Source organism: Uncinocarpus reesii, genomic scaffold, assembly GCF_000003515.1.
Source record: "Uncinocarpus reesii 1704 scaffold_5 genomic scaffold, whole genome shotgun sequence".
NCBI lineage: Eukaryota > Fungi > Ascomycota > Eurotiomycetes > Onygenales > Onygenaceae > Uncinocarpus > Uncinocarpus reesii.
Genome location: NW_003052496.1, coordinates 367,921 through 391,391, shown reverse-complemented (window position 1 = coordinate 391,391; position 23,471 = coordinate 367,921). Strand labels below are relative to the sequence as shown.

The window sequence follows — 23,471 nt, the reverse complement described above, 5'->3', positions numbered from 1 at the left end:
TCTCGTGCTCGATACATGCTTGCGGGCATTAACTCCGAATATTGCGAAATTCAATGATGATTTAATTTCCATTTGGCTTGCTTCTTCCATTGAAGGCCTCGGTGTCGATGTGCATTGCTCTCGGATTTCTCTTCATGATGAAATATTCAATATCCCATTTCCCCATGACTAGCCTGCAATGAATTTTGTCGAAAAAGCCATGCCGCAGATACAGGCCGTGCGCCATAGTAGAAGATTCGAGCCATAACGGGAGCATCATATGGTCCGCGAGCTCAGCACCCCATTGCAACAACCTGGAACCAATTCCTCGCCCGCGGCAGTCTGGGTCAACACAAAAGGTATCAAGCTCTAAGATGCTATTAGAATTGATTGAAATTCTTAGATTTCTTTCAGGCTCTTCATCTTCGAGTTCAAACGGCTTAACATAGCCGCCAGTATTCCACAACGAGCAGCAAGCATTGAAAACATACTCTATCCTATTACTTACCGATGTGTGCCTCCCGAATAAATCTAGTCTTCCGATCAACCACATCATGAAGTAGCGAAACTGCAATCTCTCTATCTTCATCCTCCAGCCAGTCAAAGGCGCTTGGGTCAAACGTTACCGGGGCGGGGGGCATATACGTCGTCATGATCTTATATCTAGCAAACCCAAGTATTTTCTTGCTCGGGTCGTCTGCATCAACCGCCTTGAGCCAGATGATGTCAGGTTGCGACTGTCGCTGATCCACATATTGCGCTCTGCATTGAGCCCGGTTCTGACTGGTGTTCGGCCCGCGAGTCAATTGGCAAAATAGCTCTTTTGAAAAAGCACGGAATCGGAGTTCTACCACTTCATCCCAGTCTCCATTCTCGATTGGCGCCAGGATGTAATGCCCCATGGTAAAATTGGTCAGATCGCAAAGACTGTGGTTGTCACACACCAATCCCCAGTTGAAATTTCTGTTTCCAATACCTGCGTCCCCAGTTCCGTCGATATGTCTTGTGGTTGGAAGAGAAGTTGAAAAGAAGACAGATTGAGTCCATCCACCAAGGGCAACGAATCCCGGACCAGGCCGTTCTTAGCGCTTTTTTAGTAAATTACCCGAAGATAACCTGGATCAAGAATAATGATTTCGGATACCCAGCGATGGCTGCAGGCTGCAACATGTCACAACTGATCAGACACTGATTTCTCAAATTTGGCATCACAGGTGACAGGCTAGCTGTGGTTCACATTGCCCGAGCCTTCAGTGAAAGGAGGAAAAAGTAAATACAACAGGCGTCCGATATTATTAGTTTCTTGTTCGCGATGCCCGAAACATCCATCCAAATTTCCATTTGGGCTGTACGCAGTACGGAGTACAGATACCAAAGTTTTGATTTGCGATTGCTTGTCCTTCATGTTGCCCGAACACCTGTAATGCTTTTCATTCTCTGCAATCCTCGATAGGTTTGCAGCCTGTCCTGGATTGCAGGAGTGTTTTCTGGCACATAACGACGGCAGCTCCCGTCCCATCAACCACGTTCTTTCAGCTTTACTAGTGGCTTTATATGATACCAGTAATACGATATTACCGCTAGCCGTTCAGGCTGTGACCCGGAATTACGAGAGTGACTCCCGGGATCGGCCATCGACGCCGGATTGACTATTAGCTTCTGATGGATCATTCTTGAATCTCGATACGGAGTGATAAAAGTAACAATATCGTCCTTCTTTATTCCGGAGCGAAAGCCCAGTTGAGGGAGCCTTTCCCACGCGACCTTGATGTTGTGTGACACGACTGCGTGGTCATGCAACGACAGACGGAACGGATTCAACCATGTGTTTTCTGGACCGACCCAATCCATTATCCAACCACATGGCTGCCTTTTATGCATTTTCAGCAGAAGTAGGATAGCCGAACTCTGTCAAAAGCGCCATTGTGCATGGCTGAGCTCAAATGAAGATATATTAGATCATACCTGCATTCGAAGGTGGTGGACGGACGTGTGGTCATGTAGGTGCATATAGAGTACACCTAAAAGTAAACGTTGGAATTAGATAAATCGAGATCAGCTTCCGGCTGAATAGACTGTCCCACTATGGCCGTATTTGCCAGCCGAAGTGCACTCCCTCAACTCATAGCTTTCGTGCTCAACCATCCAAGACCGAGTCTCCTGGATTATCATTCTCTGAGACCCGTCACTTTCAATAGTCCCAGGTCTAATCTCAGTGCGATTATCAACAAACTCCCCGGTTGCCTCAGTGGCATGTGCGCATGGCTCATCACTGAAGTGGTCTGCCGTAAGATTTTGCCCACATACTGTCCGAGAGATTCGTTTGGTGGACTCTCCATATGAATTCCTCAGAACATAGCTACTTCCCTTGCCTTGTCCTTGGCCCCACCCGGTATTGAATGCGATCACAAAAGGCTTAAGGCATGGGATAGTTGCCGCCATCAGACTATAGTGAAGTAGCACCTCGGTACATATACTAGAATCAACGCTTCGCAGTGTTGGGTCGATGGGAGTAACAGCGCCGTCGATGCTAATGACACGGACAATAGTAGCAGGTATCGTCCTAGCCGAAGGAGATTAGCGTATAACTATGGCAGTGGCAAAGGGTAGTTCAAGGTGCAGTTACGGAATCCTACAACCAAACGCAGCAACGACAACAGCTTTACTTGTCAACGACATGCGTAGGCCCCAAACGAGGTATATCACAATACTAAGAATCAACATCTCACTCAAGACATCAAACGCAGCTGCAAACTGCCATCGGAGCTTCTGGATGTAGTAGTAAGCAGGTTATTCCAGGATAGGAACCACCATGGGGCAAAAATGTTACCGTGTTAGTGCATCGATCAGTAATCAGCCATGGTTGGGACAAGTCGCATTTGAGGCAAGTCGTTAGGATTGAAACCAGTCCTAATATCGCTATTATACCCACAATTCCTGAGCAGATCCGTCGGTATAACCGTTCCCGACCCAGCCGCCTGACAAGGAGGGCAACTGAGACCTTAGCAGCATAGTGTCCAAGAAGAAAGAAAATGTCGCTGATATAAAGGAACTAGAGGCACGGGTTCAGCGTATTGCCTATTCACTCCTCGCTTATCTGAATTACCTTCTCGGCGACATTGATCTGGGTGGCATCAAGGATAGACTTGGATTTCCCCAAGCCCTCGGTTACGGCTTTGAGTAAAACACTGACATGAATCACTCCAAAGAGCTGAAAATATATCAGCCGTATGTCCAATTGCCAACAGAGGTTCCACAGTCACAAATCGAGAGTATGCTTACTGTGCCAATTCCAGCGGTTAAATCATCCACGCCAAAGGGGCCATTGATATTCATTCGAGTATATGTCCGAAACATGAAGCATAGAACCATCCATGACATCAACGTAGTGCTGGCAATGACCAGCAAGCCTCCCTTATTCGTTGCAGTAATGGTAAACGCACGAGGGCCCTCTGGAGATGGAGCCATAGCGAAACGTAACAAAAATTTACGAAATCATCCCATAGCATTAAGATTTTTGCATGAAATGCAAAAGGTCTTTGAGCTTTCCATGGGCAGGCTTTGGAGTTCCACCTAACAAGCCAGGGAGTATTTTGAGCCGAGAAAAGCTGAGGAGAGGCCAAAGTATTGATATCCTCAAGCAGCGCATTTTCATCCTGGAGGGGGGAATTTCAATCGTGGGATCAACGACAAAGAAACGAAAAAGAAAAGGGCACATTCCTTGGGACAGCCTGCTGTCCCAATCCAGCCCAGAGATGAAGATGAGCTTTGGCCTGTCCACGTTCCAAGCTTTGTGTGGAAGCGGAAGAAAAGTCTAACCGTAAATTCACGCAAGAGACTGGCAAAGAAAATCAGCCACATGATGATCAATTGAACTTTGTGCAAATCATTCCGACAATACGGAGTCTGTAGAGATGGTTTGGCATGGTCGGATCAGAATTTTTAGGTGCAGATCAACAGGTGGCCCGAAAACAAATTTCATGCACGGGACAGCTCAGGATGGCGGCGATCGCCTGTTGAGGAGCCTTCCATGTGCTGATGGAACTGTGGTTTCAGCAGTCTGCTTCGCCATATTCATTCTTCAGGATGTCAAAATCTGGAATAGATGAGAGGTGTCGAAGTGGTTGTTACAGATAATGGTATTACTGTGGGTAAAACAACGCCGGGTATTGTAATACGCCCGCTCATGGTAACTGCGACTGTAAATTACCTTCTCCGTTGGTGTAATATCCGATACCGAAACTTTCCTTTTCAAACCAAAACAGGGATGACACGGAAAAGGAGCGAATGAAGATGTTCAACGCCCCTTATCGAGCCTATGAGACATCAACTTGCAGGGCTTGAATCGGACGCGAGCTGTCAATTCACTGCCACCCTCGAGGGTTTCGCGATTTCGGCCATGGCGTTGAATTATTGCTTGCCTCCCAGGGCCCTCGCTTGTTTTTTGTTCCAGGCCCAGCGGACACAGGCTTGTTTTTACCCATTTGCATTGAATAAGATAATCGGGATGCTCTTGCTCAGTCTTTACTTTGAGACTGCCACTCGTGTTGTTCTTCGCGCGACTGAATGATTTCTGTTGTCGTTTTATAGCTGCTAGGCTGCTATACATATGTCTGGATACCCATGCGCTGGTGTGAAGGTGTCAGCTAAATTCGACCCTTATCCCTTTCGCAATCATGACTGTCAAGTTCGAAACCGATTCAAGCCAAGATGCGCCCGGATCTGCGGAAAGCTCTTCGATCGACCAAAGGGGAGGGACGCTCCAAGATAAGCAGGATATGTGGAGAATCGGAAAGGCCCAGGAGTTGAATGTAAGCGGCATCAAAATAGAACAGTACCATTAAAATGCCTATCCTGCCGATTAACTGTTGGCTTAACAGCGGAACTTCAGATTTCTTTCTGTATTGGGATTTACTGCGGTTCTTATGTGCACATGGGAGGTAGTCATGATGTCAGTACTCGGTTTACTCGCCTGTTAGACTCACATCTCACTTTGCGGTACAGCTTCAGCATGACTGGACTGATTAATGGCGGACTGGGTGGGATGATATATACCTATATCGGGGGTACCTTTGGCATGAGTTGCGCGATCCTTGCTATGGCCGAGATGGCGTCAATGTGAGTCAATTTGACCAGCATTGTTCTGAACGGCTTCTAAGACGGCACCTAGGGCACCTACTTCTGGAGGCCAGTATCACTGGGTATCAGAATTTGCTCCAAAACGTTACCAAAGATTCCTGAGCTATGTCACAGGATGGGTCTGTGTTTTGGGTTGGCATACTGGTATAGCTGGATGCTGCTATACCGTGGCCAATATGATCATCGGGATCATATCAATCAATCACCCGGAAACATACATCCCCCAGGCATGGCATGGTACCCTTCTAATTATTGGTATAGCGTTTATCGCTATTGTATTCAACACTTTTTTTGCCCAAAAACTTCCACTTGTTGAAGGGTTTATTTTAATCCTTCATTTTTTTGGCTTCTTTGCCGTACTGATTCCACTGTGGGTGTTGGCCCCAAGGAACACTCCTAAACAGGTTTTCCAGACATTTGAAGACCGGGGAGGATGGGGCAGCAGTGGCCTTGCATGCCTCGTCGGGCTCATTGCACCAATCTACGCTTTGATAGGTAAGGCTAGGTTGAGTTTTTCCGCAAAGAGTATTTTGAAATATCTGAAAACTGACATTGCCCTAGGCCCTGATTCTGCAGTCCACATGTGTATGACCCCGATTGTTAGTTTCAGGTCCAAAGCCGAATGCTAACTTGAGAATCGTACAGCTGAAGAGATCAAAGATGCTTCGCGAGTTTTGCCGCTCGCAATGGTTTGGACTCTTATTCTCAACAGCCTGACAGGCTTGATCATGTTAATCACGTTCTCATTTTGCGTCCACAATATCGATGAGGCTTTAGAGAGTTCTACAGGGTTTCCGTTCATTTCGGTCTTTGTGCATGCGACCAGATCTGTGTCTGGCGCAACAGGAATGACAGCTATCATGTTAATCCTCCAAGCCTGCGCTGGGATTAGCAATGTAGCCACAACTTCGCGACAGGTATATGCCTTTGCTCGCGATGGCGGGCTTCCTTTTGCTTCCTTTTTCTCAAAGGTGAGGGCTACGTGCTATCTTTCTTATTCAATTACTGAATTAATCTTCAGGTCGACAACCGATACATCGTCCCACTTAACGCTCTCTTTGTCAGCTTTATCGTTGTCTGTCTCATGTCACTCGTCAACATCGGGTCTTCTATTGCTTTCAACGCAATCATTTCCCTTGGTGTCGCATCTCTTCTGTCGTCCTACATCATTTCCATCTCCTGTGTCCGCCTCAAGCGCTGGCGTGGCGAACCACTTCCACCGGCGCGCTGGAGCATGGGAAAGTGGTCTAGCACAGTCGAAACCATCGCCATCTTATTCCTCGTGATAGCCTGGGTGTTCTCATTTTTTCCTTTGACAAGGTCGGTGGACGTGCAGACGATGAATTGGAGCTGCGCTATCTTTGGGGGAGTGGTCATATTTGCATTGATTTACTACTTCACATACGCCCGGAATGTGTACAAAGGACCAGTAACGCGTATCAGACCGTGGGTAGAATTGGTGGATCACCGCCGAAACGATTGATGTACTGTTGCAGCTTTTCAACGATAAATAGCCTCTCAGGCGTGAGAATATGCTTGGGTAGGTGTAACTGTATTGGGCTGAGGATTAGGATTTCAAGATCATTCAACAAGTCTTCAATTATAATTACGTGGTGTTCTTTCTTGCGACCATTTTCCCAAGTCTTGGTGCAGCTGAACGAAGTGCAATTATCAGGTTACATCCAGCGGGGCCGCTCCAACATTGGTATTGTGACTCACCCCCCAACCAGATGTATAAATATTTAACCATGAGAAGGCCGCAGCCATCGATTAAATGAAGACGAAACTTCAACAGGTCTCTTGCGAATATGGCAGCACCTGAGCTCCAATTCAACTCCAGCACTCATGAACCCTTCCTCGCTATCCCGTTATCAGCTACGAGAACGGGCTCAGCCACAGAGGGCCAGATAGTCATCACTCCCTATCGTTCTGAACTAGACATAGAGCCCAGCGTTTCGTCCCTAAACAACCCAGCTATCTACAAATGGCTGATATCTCCCCCTGTCCCATATACCCGCGAAGATGCTCAGGGGTGGATCAAGGCATGTGAGGAAAAAACTCAAAGGGCCCTTGCCGAAATGCAAGAACGGCAAAACGGCCAGAAGAAGTGGCTGGGTGGGTGTCCTGTGGGCGCGATCAGGGAGATACGGCGGAATGAAGATGGGAGCGTGGGGGAGATGTTTGTAGGTGATTTTAGTATCACTAGGCATACCTTTGCCGAGATAATAGATGAGGATAAGAGGGCGGAGAGGAAGCGGATCAATGATGAGAAAGAGGTGGGAGACGAAGAGATCATTTGGACCATTGGAGGTCAGTAATTACTCCGGATGTCTTGATACGTTTGCTTACTCTGTGTGCTCCAGACTGGCTTGCGCAAAGTCACCATGGAAAGGGAATCATGACCATTGTCGTCAAAACCATGGTTGATTGGGCTGTGCGCAACATGAACGTACACCATATTCGAGCTCTTGTTGGAGTCGGAAACATCGGCAGTAGTCGGGTGTTTGAGAAAAACGGATTCACTCTCCTCGAAACGGTTAGAGATGCCTATCCCCTTCCGGAAGTCAAGGGTGGAGGGAGGGCAAGTTTTCATGTTTTTGAGTGGACTCGAAATAGGACTTGATATGCCAACTCAATGTTCATATCGTGGGCCGAATGGATATAGGAACGGAATCGGGTTCTGGTCAACGAAGATAAAGTGACTTTGTGGCTTGTACATACATAAAATGGTGGAAAAAAGAAAGGGGTATATAAACTGAAAGAATATATTCGTCACGCTCCACAATTGACTATAAGTCTGAAGCCCTGGAACGAGTATTGCAAATTTGACATCACCGCGATCCAAATCGCCATGCAACCTCCGGCATAGCTTTAGGGTCAAAGGAGAATTTGACCCCTGTCAATAACGGACGTCTAATCCTTACAGATTTGCCGGAGCCAAAATGCCGGCAGCCGGGTAATATATGCTTGATTTCGGCTATATTTAGGTGAAGAGCTTTTTCCCCCCGGAGATATTAGGGAAAAAAGGGTATATCCTTTCAGCCAACATTATTGTAACGTGTTTGCGATCGAAATGCTAGCGAAGTACGCTAGAAGGAGCTCGAGGCGATCTCAGAACTGGGCGGTCCCAGGCACTTCCCTGGTTTTTCGAGGCGAGTGCATGTCGCTATCTCCTTAGGTTCAAGAAGTAGGTCATAACCCTGATATTAGTATCCAAAGCAGGGACCGTTCAAGAAGGTAAATTCCATATAAAATTCAAATTTGAGCCCTCAAACCCAGACCAAATCTGGTTCCCGCCATCCCCAAATGGCGCCATCGACGGATCAAATGGCAGAGAAAGCCAATCATCGGCATTGATATCGTTTAGGGATAGAATCTGATCATCAAACACGGGATTCGAAACATCCATTTGCGAGCCATTGTTCGCCGCCATCTGGCTTAAATCAGCCTGCCCGCTTGGATTTTGAGGGTCAGAAGGTGGCCGAACAGAAGATGGCCTTGTTGTGCCTCGGCTAGCCTTTTTGTTCGATAAGACGAAGCTACGTCGAAGACGAATAATAAGGGATTCGAGTAGCGTTGCATATCGAGATCCAAGATGTATATCGTCTAACGAATTGGAACGCAACGCCTGAATACTTCTACTTAATATTTCGAGGGACTCTTGAAGTTTAGCGTTGCGGACGCCTAGACTGAGCGCCTTGAGGAGGAAAATGGAAGAGCTCGTCACGCGGAGAAAAATTCTCACAGGAGAAAACCGCAGCGCGCCTGTCTCTGCAAGCGTGATCACCTTTTGGAGGATATGGCATGAGCCATCTATAACTTCTTGAATGAATTCATAGTCGATTTCGTCAACGTTCGTTTGGCGGACATCATCCAGAACCGAGCCTGGATCCGATTCGGCAAGTAGCCGTTCTACAACTGCCTGCATCCCTATTGAATTTGTATATACCCGGGCGAATTGATATTCTATAAATATCATATCACGGAATGGCGCAGATAAGTCTATGGCGCATCAGTTTCGTTGATCGTCATAATATAAGGGTTATCTAGAGATAACTCACGTCTTGTATCCAAGTGTTTCTGCCGCCACTGGGAAAGCAGCGGCCTAAAATGATCCAAAAGGCCAATGTATCTCCCGCTATGGAACTGTTGCCGAGTCAAAGATGCAGAGGGAAAGAAGGTATCAGTAACGGATTTTGAGAGCTTTGTGAGCTCGATCCAGGAATTCATAAACGAATGCCACTCATCGCCGCTCTGTAGGGAAGGCTGCGATAACGGGGCCAAAACAGCATGGTTCAGGCTCTGTGGCATGAGCGACATGCATCCAAGTCGTGAGGCTAGCTGATTTATGAAAACATAGAGTAATTGTTGGATGCGGTACCGGCGAAGATTAATATCGACGCCCTGACCCTCCATTTCTGGACTCGATATCATACTCCGCGCTCGCGACTCATCTGCATCGAAAATCCCAAGCTCATGGGCTAATGTCAAACCAGAGCCAAGGAGCATCCACGACATCCTATCAGATCGCCGTGCCGGCTCAATTACATCTTCAAGCCACCGGCACGGTGCTGAGACAGACATATCCGGATGAGTGACTGCGTGATGTTGCTCTGGAGACATCATCAGATCTGAGTCCCAACCATCACTCTCAGGCGGGAAATGGAGGGATCGAGGATGCCACTCAGACATCAGAAGGAGAGCTTCAATGGTGCCAACCGTTCGAGTCTTCGCCTTCGAACCCTTTTCCTGGCCAAGCATGACTCGCATTATTAAATGCTGGCAATGCTGCCACAATCGTTGATGAATGAAAAATCCTCTCGAAGCCCCACCGACACCCGGCAGTGTGTGATACCGGGATGAGATCATCAAGATCGTGCAACAAAGGACGGGTTCCTGCGTAATTAGCCAGTAGTGGCTGCGATGGTGTGAGTAGAAATTGGACAGTATCGGCGACAGCGGCGCCATGTTCCGAAAGAATCTAAACACACATGGTTAGTCGGCCCGTCACGTCAGCTCCGGAAGGAAACCCGAAAGAACTCACAAATCAATGTACGTCACGGCCTCTCTCGATGAGAACCAACCCATCTTCACAAACCGGCAAGAATCCCACACTGCGATAACATCGGGCTCCGCGGGAGACAAGTGCGTGGGCTCTGAGACAGTCGTCGCCATCCCCAGTGAGGCCGTTGAGCCCGGCGTCTCATACATCTGCTGCATGGGCTGGCCGCTCTGGCTCAAAGGCCCCCGCGCATTCGTTGCCAAATCACCCATACTATTCCCTTGTTCCTGCGCTGCAGCTTGAAAAAGAATGTTCAGCGCATCATTCCCACTCGACACCACCGTGCGCATCACGGAACTTGCCAGCCCGCTCGAACCTCCGTGTTCCGATGTAGGGTCCGCCGCCCGCGGCATGCCCGACGTCAACGGTGATGTGCTATTCGCGCTCATGTTAGCCGGCGTGTTTGCCGTCCCGGTGGTCTCATACTGCATGGACGGCGGAGCGGGAGCGTTCCCAGATGCGTCGACTTCGGAACTATGGGCCCCGTGTAGCGAGACGTTCCCCGGGGTGCCCGCGATACTGAGAGACGAACCGGGTATTTGTGGCGACGCCGCGAGGGAAGACTGTTGCTCAGCCGATGTGGTGCTGATAACATTATTGGCTTCTTCGCCGTTAGCGGGTATTCCGGGAGGCGCAAAGCGCGCATTCTGGGCCTGGGGGGGACTGTGAGAATTACTCTTCTTCTTCCGTGACCACGCGCGATCCTCGCTGAACAGGCAATTCCGCTGCTCCCGTCGGCATCTCAGGCACGGCGGACCGGGTGGGATCCCGCGCTCTCGATTCCCGCCTAATTCGCATTTTGCCTTGCGTTGCCGGCACGAGATGCAGGCCTTGTACGTTCGCAGGAACTCGCGGTTGCCGGAAGCTCTGCTCCATGGTGGTCTCTCCATGCTTGTCGTCAGGGCTGGCTAGATTGCGGCCCCCTTTCCTTGACGCATTTTCGTGGATCTTATTATCCTGCAGAGGCACAGACTGCACGCTCCGGCTGCGATTCGCGGGCGTTTCGTTTCGTTGCGCAGCAGCCTATCAGCTTTTGCCGCGTTTAGCCGGGCCGGCTGCATGACTAAGCGCCGGTCGGCTAGTTGGCTTTGCCGATCTGCGCTAGGCTGCATCCGGCGATCTGGACCGCAGCCGCGGATTTTCAGCAACGTCGAGCCATATTGATATGCAGCAACAACAACGGATAGCTCGCTACGCATGATACAAGGATCAGATTAATGGAATAGCTGGTTCAAAGATGAACAGAACTGCAGAACCCCCTCCCGCGGACCAGCTGTCAACCACTGCTTCCCCATTTCCCACAAATGACGCCCATTCACGACCAGAATGATTCACAATCACCTCCCTTCGCTAAAACACCTTTACGGGATGTGCTTCGGTGTTGAACACAAACTTATTCCTCTGCCCCGGGCCGGCTACCTGCCATTCTGCCTCTGTTGATTAACTGTCAGCCAAATGTATTTTGGGGCCGTCGGAACGCAGGGAAGGACCCTACCAGGTGCATGAATGAGATAGGAATATTTCATGACCTCTGCAAAGAGGAAGCTCTCTTGGTTGTCGTATTTTCGGCCGCCGCCAGGAGCATTGACATCCGTAATGGCGGTAAAGCCACTGCCTGTGCGCGTCGTCGCGTTGATTGCTACGAAGGCATCCCATGCCCATTGTTGGTACTGCAGATAAAAACGTGAGACGACTTCAGGTTTGAGAAGCAGCTATCAGCTTCGCTTACTTTACGATTCTTTGTCATCCGATATGCATGGTAAATGCTCTCGATGACCTCCGGCCTAAGATTATAGTAGCTGGTCGTGATATAAAAGCCAGCCTTCTTATAGAAGTCCCGTTGGTTCTCTGGGACCTTTTTGGGGTCCCAGCCAAACCCTTCAGGCCCTATTTTCGTCGCGGTCGCTGAATACGTTGCCTGACAGCCATCCACAAGCTTAAGCCCAAAGTCTGTGAAGTCGCCCCGCCCGAGAACCTGACCGCCTAAGAGGAAGTTACCACCGTTAAAACAGTTCAAATGACCAGATTGGAGACTGTATGTCCCCCTGGAATACGTTGCCACAAACGTCAAGTCTGGTCTGTGAGAAGGGGAGGATTTAAGGTGCTCCATGGTGGATTCGGCAGCAGCAACCCATCTGAGAAACTCATTAACGGACATATTTCCGGTCGGGCCAGTCGAAAACATACCTATCTTTGTACTTTCCAAATCGTTTCTGGTCGTAAACGTACATCTTGATGAGATATTCATAAAACGAGTCCGACCCTCCTCCCCAGCTAACATAGTCGTCTTGAAAAAGCCCCGTGTTAATGTCGAGGTTTTGACCGATCAGACCAGGGAAGGGCTCAGCAGATGAGGGCTTCGGATTAAGCAGATGTGACTCCGCCCTTTGTACCAGTTTGGCATATTCTGCGCTATTTGTCAAGTCCGAAAGGCGAGTCCCTATATGCGTGTTAAGGGAGATTAACCAGTTTATTAAATCTTTACTTACACTCCAGAACTAGGGTACCTATTGTGGCAATACCGTTGGTGGTACCACCATCCTATATATAGTCAGGCCAGGATGTGACTTACGAAGTAAAACAATGCCTCACCGTTTTTTGAGCCGTGATGTTCAACCCATTTGCCGGGATGCCTGACTTGGTATCAAACGCAAATTTCAGGACGTCAGCCAGGTTTTTTGATTGTTCCAGCAACACGTCCACCTTCGCAGGCTGATTGAATATAATTAGCACCACTTCAGTCACAATGATGGTTTGATTTAGGTTCAAATACATCCGATACGAGGTGAGAACTGGGACCCTTCAATAGATCATAGGCTGATATCATGCCTCCCAGGTAGCGAATGGTGGTTTCGAATAAACTGCACATGGTATCTGTCTTTGAATAATCGATTGTAGCGATGTGGTCTAGGATTTGCTCCACTATATCAGGTAATTCCATAATGATTGCCGTTGAGAGGGCATCAACAGCAGATGCGCCCCAGCCGTTTCTATTTAATCATAAGCATTTGACTAATCTGCCAGGTTATACAACAGGAGTAATACCGCGAGTTTCCTGATGTATTTGACACTGGATGTAGTTCATCATCTGGAAACGCATATCTTCTATAGCCTTCCCACGCAAACTTGAAAGCGTCCTTAACCGCATTTGCTCTTTCTTCAGTCGTTTCACGGGCATGTTGCCTGCCTGGAGACTGCTCGGCGATTGTTGGTAGGGAAACGGTGGATTGAATGAGCGTCAGCGCCGCCGCGCATACAACGAGGATGGGGGAGCTCTTCATTTTCGAAATTTGACCCCAATTAATTGAAGATAACTGCCAAATAACTCTCAAACGAGATTGAGGGGAGACGCGCCCAGCATTGGTCGGGAGGAAAGGAAGCAGAGCAGAGATGCAACACCCCGGAGAAGATGTCTGAGGCAGACATCACGTAGCAAATCCCGTTGATCGCACTCTATGCTATTTAACAACCATCAAGACCCGGTCAGATGTGGAAGAAGCTCCAAGGGGCCCAAGTTGTTTGGATATGGCCTGGCTGTGGGCCCGGAGGCGGAACGATCTACATGGCCGAATCGTGACCTGCCACAACCCCTGAGGATCTCCAGAGGAAGCTTGTGAGTTTGGTTTTAGACTCTCCCAATGACGGGTGCCATTTCGCCATGGGATGTTGAAGATCCCCTCTTGATGTCATGCAGACATATCATTCCCTCTCGCCCTCTAAATGGTATGCGACACGTGAGCCAATTCGCAGTAGGAATCTCCTGCATTCCGATGATCATGACTCGGAGAAAATGCCTGGGTTGCACAGACGCATGATCTGGTCCTTTGGTGCTGGCTTTTCCCATATATCCGGGTTTAAGGGACCGTGCGACAGCGGGTGACTAGGGACGAGGCAGCTGTTGGCTCCGGGTCAGTGTGAATAACATCGCATGTACGGAGTAGTACTTCATATCAACTACTCCGTACACAGTACACCTTAATAGTCTAGATTGATTGATTGGTTGAACATTCAGAAAGTAATGCAAGCCTGCTTCAATTCCCTTCTACCGATTCTTGCTCCCAATATTCCCCTTCCGTATTCACTTTTTTGCGCGAATTCAAGCGGCTTATGTCGTACAGAAAAAGCGCATTTATGTGACAACTTCGCACCTTGTGGTCGGTTGACTGGTCTGCACTTTGAGTAAGTTGATTTTTAAATTTATGTTGGAATGTTTGATAGGGAGAGAATGTGATGGCTCCTGTGAGATTGAAGCACTTTCTAATCGCTGCGTTTGGCATGAGGGTAGGAAACAGCTTGGGATTAGGTCTGTCTAGGGACACCACATAATATCTCGGGACACCACATCTAACTCGGATATGGTTAGCGCCGTACATAGCCTTACATACAAATTACTATGGGCCTGTATGAGCAACTGAATGTCACTCCTGTCATATTCAATTGACCTCACAGTCACCATACTTGGATCAGTGGAGATTCATCCACAGAGACATAAACATCAGCAACAAGGAGACAAATAGTCAACCTGACAGCTTCAGAGTGAATGGAACATGACCTCTGGTTGAGTGCCTGCTGGCAGCAATGGTGTAAGAGGTGTTAGAGGTGGCTAAGACAGATCCCACCCAGCATACAGTCAGTGTACTTTGTACAGTAGCCCTAATGGACCCTTTGTAGGGAGTAGGAATGCTCAGCCTATCATGTTTGCTCAATATAGCAAAAGGCCCCAAGTTGAGGATGAGGAAGGTGAGGAAGTTAATGATAATGTCAATTGAACATGGTGCCAGCGGGAGTGAGATGGTGTTGCCCATACAGGCTTGTAGTAATTTGTATGTAAGGCTATGTACGGCGCTAACCATATCCGAGTTAGATGTGGTGTCCCTAGATATTATGTGGTGTCCCTAGACAGACCTCTTGGGATTTAATAGCTGCTGTTTTCACAAGCGAAATGCCTTTGCAAATACAACGAAGTTATCCCCCCAGGCGACTCTCAGGCCACTCTTTGAAATCGTGTAGCAAGCTTGTGATATGCGGATATTTCGGCGTATGAAATAGAACGCTCGCGGCCCTACTCAATAGCAGCACAAAAGATGGCATATTAGAGCTGTTAAGAACCCATATCCTGTTCACGCATCAAGTGACGGAATTGTGTCCAAACCAAATACCTGATAGGCAACGCTTCAAGATATCTCCGCGCCTTTTGCCAGCAACATCTCAAGAATGCGTTCATGCTTATTCTCCTTCGCCCACCATGCCGGCGACCGACCATCCACATCCCGCGTAGCAAGATTGACCCCCCGCTCTAATAACAACTCCACAACACGTACATGCCCCCTTCTCGCTGCCCATGCCACCGGTGTCATCTGCTCCCCGTCGCTAGCGTTCGGGTCCACTCCTTCCGTTGCTAGGAGTATCTCGACGGAGCGAACGAACCCCTTCTCCGCCGCCATAGACAGCGGCGTCTGCCCATTGTTGGCCCTCATATCAACAATCACTCGTTTATCAGAGAGCAGGAGCTGAACCACGTCAGTGTGGCCTTTGATCGCTGCCCAACATAACGGAGTCCAGCCAGCAATGGCCCCCGAGTTGACATCCACTTTGTCGCCCATAGCGAGAAATTGGGCTACGGTGTCAGTGCGCCCGTTCATTGCTGCTCGGGAGAGGGGAGATTGTCCGTTAATGTCATACTCGTCCACCGTCTTAAAGTCATGTTTTAGAAGTAGGGCGACGGCTTCGCTCTGGCCCTCCGCCGCGGCTTCGGAAAGTGGACTTTGGACGTTTTTGTTGAAGAGGTCCAGCGCCACATCATCCCTTGCCAGAAGTTGTCTAACAACTGGTACATGACCTTTCCTTGCAGCCAAGAATAGGGGCGATTCTATGTTCTTGTTTTGGAGGTTGACTCTGATATTGCCCTTTGAGAGTAGAAGGGAAACGATTTTGTCATAACCAGCATCCGCTGCGTAAGTCAGAGGCGTCATGCCTTGCTGATTTTTTGTGTTGATATCAACCTCTTGCCTTGTCAATATGAGTTCAACGAGCTTATCGTTTCCTTTGACAACCGCGAGAAGTAGAGGTGTATTGCCATTTCTATCTTTTATGTCCACGTCAACCCGCTCGTTAGCCAAGAGCGTTGCGACTAATTGTTCATTTTCACTGTCCACTGCTATCGCCAATGGTGTCTGCCCAAGCTGGCCTTTGAGGTTGACGTCCACCCCCTTCTTCATCAGCAACTTTACAATCTCATTTGACCCGTTTTTCACCGCATATAACAACGGAGTTTGTCCCTTACCATCCCTTGGATCCGCTTCCACGCGCAGATCGTACAGCAGCAGCCTCGCTACCTCCGTATGCCCATTCTGCGCAGCATATGACAGCGGTGTGCGGCGCGTATGATCCGGAAAATTCGAAAATGCGCCTTGGTTCAAGAGGTACTCAAAAGTGTTGAGATCTCCGTTTTCAGCGGCGTAAGATATGGCGCTACGAGCATTCTTGTCTTTCTCCTCTAGAATCGCTCCACGTTTGAGCATGTCTTTGACAACAATATACCAGCCACGTCCAGCTGCCAGAGAGAGTGCGGAGCGGTTCATTGGGTCTCTTTCTTCGAGCACGGATGGTCGATGTAAATAATATAAGGCTGACCTGAGATCGCCACGTTTAATGGCTTCGGAGAGCAAGCGCTCCTGTTTGTCGTTTGACTTAGACATCGTTTTACCAGGTTTCACGGGTTTTATAGTCATAATTTCTGTTTTGGGGTCGGGATTGACAAGGCTGCTCTGGATGCCTGCTGCTAGCTCTTTGGAAGCCTGTTCGTTATTGTTATCCTGAGCGATTCGTAGTGCTGCCTGGGCATAGCACCGAATGGTTTGGGCAAGTGTATATGAGGATTGATCTCCCACAGTGTCCAGTGTTATTTTATCACGTCCATCGTTGGTTGAGTTTTGCAGTATTTCGACGATACCCTTCCAACCAAAATCCGGTGCGGTAGCGCTAGTCAGTGCCTTGCGGTAGCATTCGCATAGATCCAGGGTTAGCAAACGCTGCTGGTTTATCGTGCTACTCAATCCGATTCCTTCCTCACTGCCATTATCTGGTGCGTGGATATGTGGGGATGCCCAACGCAACAGCTTTTCTGCCTCTTCCCAATTCTCCTGGGCGAGGTAAGATTCCGCGGTTGACCTGACGGCAGGGAGATTTCCCACTGCGGTTGGCAGTTTTCCCTGGTTCCTAATTGCTGGCATTATGCATGTGAAAGCATCTTCAATAGGGCCTAGCCCGCTTTCTGTAAAGGATGCTTGGATTCGCGAAATGTTAGAATTCGTAAAGCAGAGACTTTGGCTTTGCTTCACCTCCGTTTTGCCACCGATATCCTCAATGGATTGGAGGATGGACGCGAAAAATAGGGAATAAAGCTCCTGAGCAAACATTGTTGGTAGGGATCTCGTTGTTAGCGGGAGCTCTAAGACCGTAACATCTCCTGTGATATCCGCTCCGTTGGAAACAGGGACATTGTGCCATCCGAATATACGGCGCCCGTAAGACTCGCGTGGTGGATTAAGAGTTTCCATAATACTAAACCCGGATTTCCCTTCGCGCCAGAGATCAAAATCTGTAATCGCGTTGGAGCCGCTGGAGTCTATCTTTCCTCCGAGGATTCGTCGTGGCGTCGTGATTGGGTCGACATCTTTGTCCGCTTCCTTGAGAGACCATCGCCAGAGGCCAAGTACCGCCTCAAGCTCGGAATCATCCACGCGCCACTCGCCCTTTGCCCGACCATCGACGTCCAAACCGCGTCTTAACGACAGATACACTGTCCCCTGGGTAGCTCTAAGGCCGATGTCAGGATTCAATATGGGATTGGATTTCCCATTATGCGGCGTCGATTCCGTGATGCTTATCATTTCACATGGTACAGGCCAAAATAATGTGAATGCTTCTTCCCACCCTTCCTTGAACACCACATCACTTGTGAAGAGAACCTTGGTAGTGGCCTCAATTGCTCTCGCTAATGATGACGCGATGTCACGAACAGAAACCAGTCGCTCTTCCCAGTTCGACGTAAGGTGGGAGAGTCGACATCTGTATGAGTACACTTTGGCGATGTCAGAGGGCAAATGGGACCCTTGCTTTCCCAACTCCTTGCTGTCGCGGTGAGCCTCAAAGCGCCATTTCTCTGAAGACCAGTAATCTTCCGCGGTGTCTCCACCCCGGTCCAATGCAGCAGTACGTAGTGGTGTTTTGGGGGACGAATTGGCCCGCAATGAATGGTCTGGTCGGAAGCCGGTCAAAACGCATTTCTTCTCGTCAGCTATAACCATCTTCCGCAGAGCAGTGTCCTCATATCTCTCTTCGGAGTCTCGAGTCGGGAGGTGGCGCCTTGAAGAAGAAATTTGCCAGTTGAGCTTCCGCTGATGGATGTTACCAATATTCAGCGATAACCAATCGAGCTCATGTCCTTCATAAAACTCTGGCTGATCCGCTAGAAATATCTCCTCTTTTTTTAAGCGATCTGTTCGAAGCATCGAACGGGCCAAGCTCATCAGAATAGTGACGCCTAACTGCGCCACGGCAACTGAAGAATGGCATGCCCTCAGGCCGAGGAATTGAAGGATGAAACCACCCAGCGATAAGGCAATAGCTGCCCAGAGCTCTAGTCGGGATTCCTCCTGATTCTCTTTCCAGGACGTAATATACCTGGAGAATTCATTTTTTGGGTGTGTATAAGCAAACGAATCGAATGCTTGGTCACCGACAAACTGTGTCCCTGGCTGCACCCAGTAGAGCTGCGACCGGGGGTCTCCGCCTCGCTCTCTTTCAAAAATGCGTTCACTAGTACTACGCTCAACCAGTAAAGCACACCACCCTATGCCAGCACAGAGAAGGATGGTCCCAATTAGGACGATGGGCACGGCATAAGTGTCTTGCAGGTCACCCTTGACGAATTGAAGCCTATATCTCGCGATACCAGCCCAGATGATGACGGCGGATTGCATAAATAAACCCATCACTGTTGCCACCACAAACACCGATTTTCTATGTTGCTTTATCCCAACGTTTAACGAGAGATTGGGGTTTGGCGCAAAGCGTAGTTGTGGGGTCGCAGATTTTGATGACGAGATAAGCTTGCCGTCCTCAACAGACCTAAAACGCAGCCGGGTCTTTGTAAGCTCTTTCCATTCTTGCCCATCAAGCTTAATATAGTCTTTAAACAGGTAGATTCCGGCGGTCGCGGGTCTCGAGGAATGCCGATAAAAGTCCTCACCACTTGCATGTTTGTCATGGACTATTTCCAGCAACTTCGGACGGCCGAAAACGCGAGCAACACCTCCGTTATTGTAAAGTTCGCAAACCTCACGGCTGGTAGATGTGCAAAGTTCTGCTTCTGCGGCGCCTCCTCCTTCTTGTGCCCTCCCAATAAATGCGCGTAGAGCAGCAGTACCGCAGACCCGTATGGCCGATATAATCGCAGTGATAATACCTAAGGGTGCTATTGCGAAGAGGATTATGTCCGTGGTATCCAGGCATTCGCTGAGATACTGTTTTGTTGGCGCTTCTCCGAACAAGGCAATCAGCGGTGCGAGGTCAGTAGCAAGATTATTAGAGAAGTTATCCCACCACTCGCTAGCCATGGCGATTGCGCAACAGAAAAGCGCCGCAGTACGAACGAGTCGCAAGTATCAAGTTAACATTGTCTTTTAATGCAACCAGGCTAGAAGTCCCGGAAATGCCTTCGATTCTGTGCTGCTCCCTCGTTTCTCTTCAGCAAGTATTCTCGGCCACGTTTTGTTTTCTTTTCGCGTCCTCACAGGCGAACCGCTCAAGCTCTCAAGAAACCCTGACGAGTGGGGCCCCAATGCAGGGGCATGATCAGAGACGCCATGCCACTTGCTGTTCAGAAGTTCGCAGCTTGTTTTATGTCCTCCGTCGTTACTCCGTACATAGCCCCAGATCTCGTATTGTTCCTGCTGCATGTTGGCGGGGTTGGAAGGACGCCCCAATGAAGCACTTGGAGACGGCTGTTGGCGAAGTACTCAGGCTTCTCCCAGCCTTGTTGCCTTGGCTGCAGCTGCACCGCCCGTCTTCAAGTGAGAGTTGAGGTTAGGGATGGCCCGTCCCGCACGCTAAAGAGCAGGCGTATTAGTCAGCCCAGGATCCATCGGACTTTTGTGGCTCCGATACCGGAGGGGCTGCCGCGGGGCAACCGGGAATACAATGTTCCGGCGCCTCTTCCTGGATGGATGACTCGAAAAAAGTCTCGGGCTGTTGAACAGGTCTCTTTCTTTTGCTCGAAGCAATTGGCACCTCGAGAGCTATAGATTCTTTGGGATTGAAGCTTTACGGATCTTTTTAACTCTTGGGGCACTAGGATTCTCATCAGGTTTTGGCTTGATTGAGGGACCAAAGCTGCATGATGTCTTTACCCTTCCTTATATCTGTGGACGCGGATTCAATATCCTCCCCCTCGTCCAATGGTCTCACACTGAAGCAGATCTCGTATTTTGGCTGTGTCCTTCTCAAGTCCCCCAGCTTGGACCAAGCCTTATCGTTCATTAAAGCCAACTTTGCTGCGTTTGAGATCTGTATCGATGCGACCGGTATCGGGTCGGCGGGTGACGTGCTAGATATACTGAACGCTGGGGCATCAAATGCCTTTGTGACTTTTGGCCAATTGACAGCTTTGTCTGAAGAACAAGCTGTTCCCTCCTCTCGATTGGTCGTTTCCGTTTCATCTGCGAGCGAAGTCGCCCAGTTAAAAACTTGGATCGCCGATAATAAGGAGAGAAGGGATATAAGTGTTCACAGTGCGGAGGCGCCTGCAATTGATGCTATTCTATCCGAGCTCGATGACAATTCGTTGGTAAAAACTGTTTACCGCTCTTCGACGGACGGGACAACGCAAACCAATTTCCTCGTGAACGAACAGGAAAGAGTAATCAGCATATTCCCCTCTACATCGTTAACCATTGGCGATGAACAAAACTCAGCTGTTAAATTATTGGTCACCGGTGCCGTTCCGGACAATAACACAGGTCTCTACGCGACGATAGTCACAGACGAGCGGGGAGTGGCCTTGGGCCTTGTATGGAGCAGCGAAAAGAGCATTTCTGAGGCCTTGAAGACTGGCACCGGGGTCTACCAGAGCCGAAAACGCGGCCTCTGGTACAAAGGACAATCCAGCGGAGACATCCAAGAATTAGTTCGAATTGGACTCGACTGCGATAGCGATTGCTTGATTTTTATAGTTAGGCAGAAAGGCAGAGGTCTGTCCAGATCCGAAATATGCATAATGTGAGGTGATACTGATTTTGCTATCAGGATTTTGTCATTTAGGAACCGCTAGTTGCTTTGGTTCATACACAGGACTCGCCCGACTTCAAAAGACCTTACAAGCTCGAAAGGACGACGCCCCATCGGGATCGTACACGTCGCGACTATTCAATGATGCTAAATTGTTGGATGCGAAGATTATGGAAGAAGCCGAGGAACTATGCAACGCATCGACTAAGGAACACATTGCTTTCGAAGCAGCTGACCTCCTCTACTTCGCTCTCACAAAATGCGTCGCGGCGGGAGTGACTCTGGAAGACGTCGAAAGAAATCTTGATTTTAAAAGTTTGAAAGTAACGAGAAGGAAGGGCGATGCGAAATCAGGCTGGGCTACCAAAGTTGGCCTTTCGGCTCCAGTGGAAGCGCAAGAACAGCCAGAATCTACAAAATCAAGCGAGCCCATCCAACATGTGGACCAAAAGATTCGAATGAAACGGTATATCACGGCTTCGACTTCACAAAAGGAGATCAAAGATGCCCTGCAACGTCCGTCGCAAAGGTCGAATGAAGCTGTCGTGGGGTTGGTTAAGCCTATCATTCAGGACGTGCGAGAGAATGGAGATGCTGCAGTTTTAAAATATACGCACAAGTTTGAAAAAGCAACCTCGCTCAGCTCTCCTGTGCTCCGCGCTCCCTTTTCAGCAGACCTGATGAAACTTACGCCCGAGACGAGGAATGCCATTGACATAAGCTTTGAGAACATTCGACGTTTCCATGCAGCCCAAAAAGAAGAAAAGCCCCTGAGCGTGGAAACGATGCCGGGGGTTGTGTGCTCCCGCTTTACACGTCCTATCGAGAGAGTTGGGCTTTATGTTCCTGGCGGCACGGCTGTTTTACCTTCTACTGCCCTCATGCTAGGAGTTCCTGCAATGGTTGCTGGATGTAAGAAGATTGTGCTAGCATCCCCACCCCGTTCGGACGGTAGTATCTCCCCCGAAATAGTTTATATCGCGCACAAGGTTCAAGCTGAAAGCATTGTGCTTGCAGGAGGCGCGCAAGCCGTGGCTGCAATGGCGTATGGTACTGAAAGTGTTAGCAAAGTTGACAAAATCCTTGGCCCAGGAAATCAGTTTGTGACCGCTGCTAAAATGCTTGTTTCAAACGACACTTCGGCGGGCGTGGGCATCGATATGCCTGCAGGGCCCAGCGAAGTTCTGGTCATTGCTGACCAGCATGCAAATCCTGCATTTGTTGCATCGGACTTGCTCAGCCAAGCTGAGCACGGTGTTGATTCTCAAGTGATTTTGATTGCCGTTGACCTGAACGATGTGCAATTATCGGCTATCGAGGACGAGCTGCACCAGCAAGCAAGTCAATTGCCTCGAGTTGACATTGTGCGAGGTTCTATAGAACACTCAGTAACCTTTGTCGTGAAAGACATTAATGAGGCACTTGCACTAAGCAATGAATATGCCCCTGAGCATCTTATCCTCCAGGTTCAGAATGCGGCAGACTTGATCCCTATGGTAGAAAATGCAGGCAGTGTCTTCATAGGCCAGTGGACTCCGGAGAGTGTCGGCGACTACTCTGCTGGAGTAAATCATTCTCTACGTAAGTCCCCCCCATAGGACGATTTACAACCCCGACTCTCTGACTAACATTTCTTAAAGCAACATATGGCTTTGCAAAGCAATACTCCGGTGTTAACCTTGCGTCATTCGTGAAGCACATCACTAGCTCTAATCTTACTGCTGAAGGGCTTCAGAATGTTTCCGAGGCTGTGATGCAGTTAGCATCTGTGGAGGGTCTGGATGCCCACCGCCGGGCTGTCAGCATACGTATGGATTTCATCAACCAAAACAAGGCCTAGTACTGCTATTCAAAAGTTGCAGATATTGCGAATCCTTTTCTTGTATATATTTTTTAGCGGGGTTATCTCTGCCTTACATGGGGAAGACCATACCATGTGGCCTTTCGAGGTACATTCGAGAATAATTGCTGTTATAGAGATCGCTCAACGTTTCTGAATTTA

General features: G+C 49.0%; 8 protein-coding genes across 8 annotated transcripts; 3 read left to right on the top strand and 5 right to left on the bottom strand.

Moving 5' to 3' along the window:
* Positions 1-61: 61 nt before the first annotated feature.
* Positions 62-881, bottom strand: UREG_07148 (uncharacterized protein; the record flags this gene model as incomplete). The annotated part of the gene is made up of 2 exons (XM_002582329.1): positions 62-321; positions 488-881. 2 exons carry the CDS (start codon positions 879-881, stop codon positions 62-64), a joined length of 654 nt encoding a protein of 217 aa, XP_002582375.1.
* Positions 882-2,034: 1,153 nt separating this feature from the next.
* Positions 2,035-3,447, bottom strand: UREG_07147 (uncharacterized protein; the record flags this gene model as incomplete). The annotated part of the gene is made up of 5 exons (XM_002582328.1): positions 2,035-2,542; positions 2,606-2,748; positions 2,912-3,031; positions 3,086-3,190; positions 3,262-3,447. The coding sequence occupies 5 exons, from the start codon at positions 3,445-3,447 to the stop codon at positions 2,035-2,037; spliced, it is 1,062 nt and encodes a 353-aa protein (XP_002582374.1).
* A 1,543-nt stretch (positions 3,448-4,990) lies between these two features.
* Positions 4,991-6,601, top strand: UREG_07146 (uncharacterized protein; the record flags this gene model as incomplete). The annotated part of the gene is made up of 4 exons (XM_002582327.1): positions 4,991-5,097; positions 5,150-5,613; positions 5,764-6,035; positions 6,140-6,601. 4 exons carry the CDS (start codon positions 4,991-4,993, stop codon positions 6,599-6,601), a joined length of 1,305 nt encoding a protein of 434 aa, XP_002582373.1.
* A 595-nt stretch (positions 6,602-7,196) lies between these two features.
* Positions 7,197-7,741, top strand: UREG_07145 (uncharacterized protein; the record flags this gene model as incomplete). Its single annotated transcript, XM_002582326.1, has 2 exons — positions 7,197-7,428; positions 7,482-7,741. The coding sequence occupies 2 exons, from the start codon at positions 7,197-7,199 to the stop codon at positions 7,739-7,741; spliced, it is 492 nt and encodes a 163-aa protein (XP_002582372.1).
* A 606-nt stretch (positions 7,742-8,347) lies between these two features.
* UREG_07144 (uncharacterized protein) lies at positions 8,348-11,070 on the bottom strand (the record flags this gene model as incomplete). Its single annotated transcript, XM_002582325.1, has 3 exons — positions 8,348-9,120; positions 9,180-10,099; positions 10,163-11,070. The coding sequence occupies 3 exons, from the start codon at positions 11,068-11,070 to the stop codon at positions 8,348-8,350; spliced, it is 2,601 nt and encodes an 866-aa protein (XP_002582371.1).
* Positions 11,071-11,819: 749 nt separating this feature from the next.
* Positions 11,820-13,358, bottom strand: UREG_07143 (mannosyl-oligosaccharide 1,2-alpha-mannosidase; the record flags this gene model as incomplete). The annotated part of the gene is made up of 6 exons (XM_002582324.1): positions 11,820-12,315; positions 12,368-12,620; positions 12,670-12,721; positions 12,773-12,892; positions 12,954-13,102; positions 13,226-13,358. 6 exons carry the CDS (start codon positions 13,356-13,358, stop codon positions 11,820-11,822), a joined length of 1,203 nt encoding a protein of 400 aa, XP_002582370.1.
* A 1,806-nt stretch (positions 13,359-15,164) lies between these two features.
* UREG_07142 (uncharacterized protein) lies at positions 15,165-19,800 on the bottom strand (the record flags this gene model as incomplete). Its single annotated transcript, XM_002582323.1, has 2 exons — positions 15,165-15,242; positions 15,502-19,800. The coding sequence occupies 2 exons, from the start codon at positions 19,798-19,800 to the stop codon at positions 15,165-15,167; spliced, it is 4,377 nt and encodes a 1,458-aa protein (XP_002582369.1).
* Positions 19,801-20,582: 782 nt separating this feature from the next.
* Positions 20,583-23,309, top strand: UREG_07141 (histidine biosynthesis protein; the record flags this gene model as incomplete). Its single annotated transcript, XM_002582322.1, has 3 exons — positions 20,583-21,432; positions 21,533-23,050; positions 23,110-23,309. 3 exons carry the CDS (start codon positions 20,583-20,585, stop codon positions 23,307-23,309), a joined length of 2,568 nt encoding a protein of 855 aa, XP_002582368.1.
* Positions 23,310-23,471: the final 162 nt, after the last annotated feature.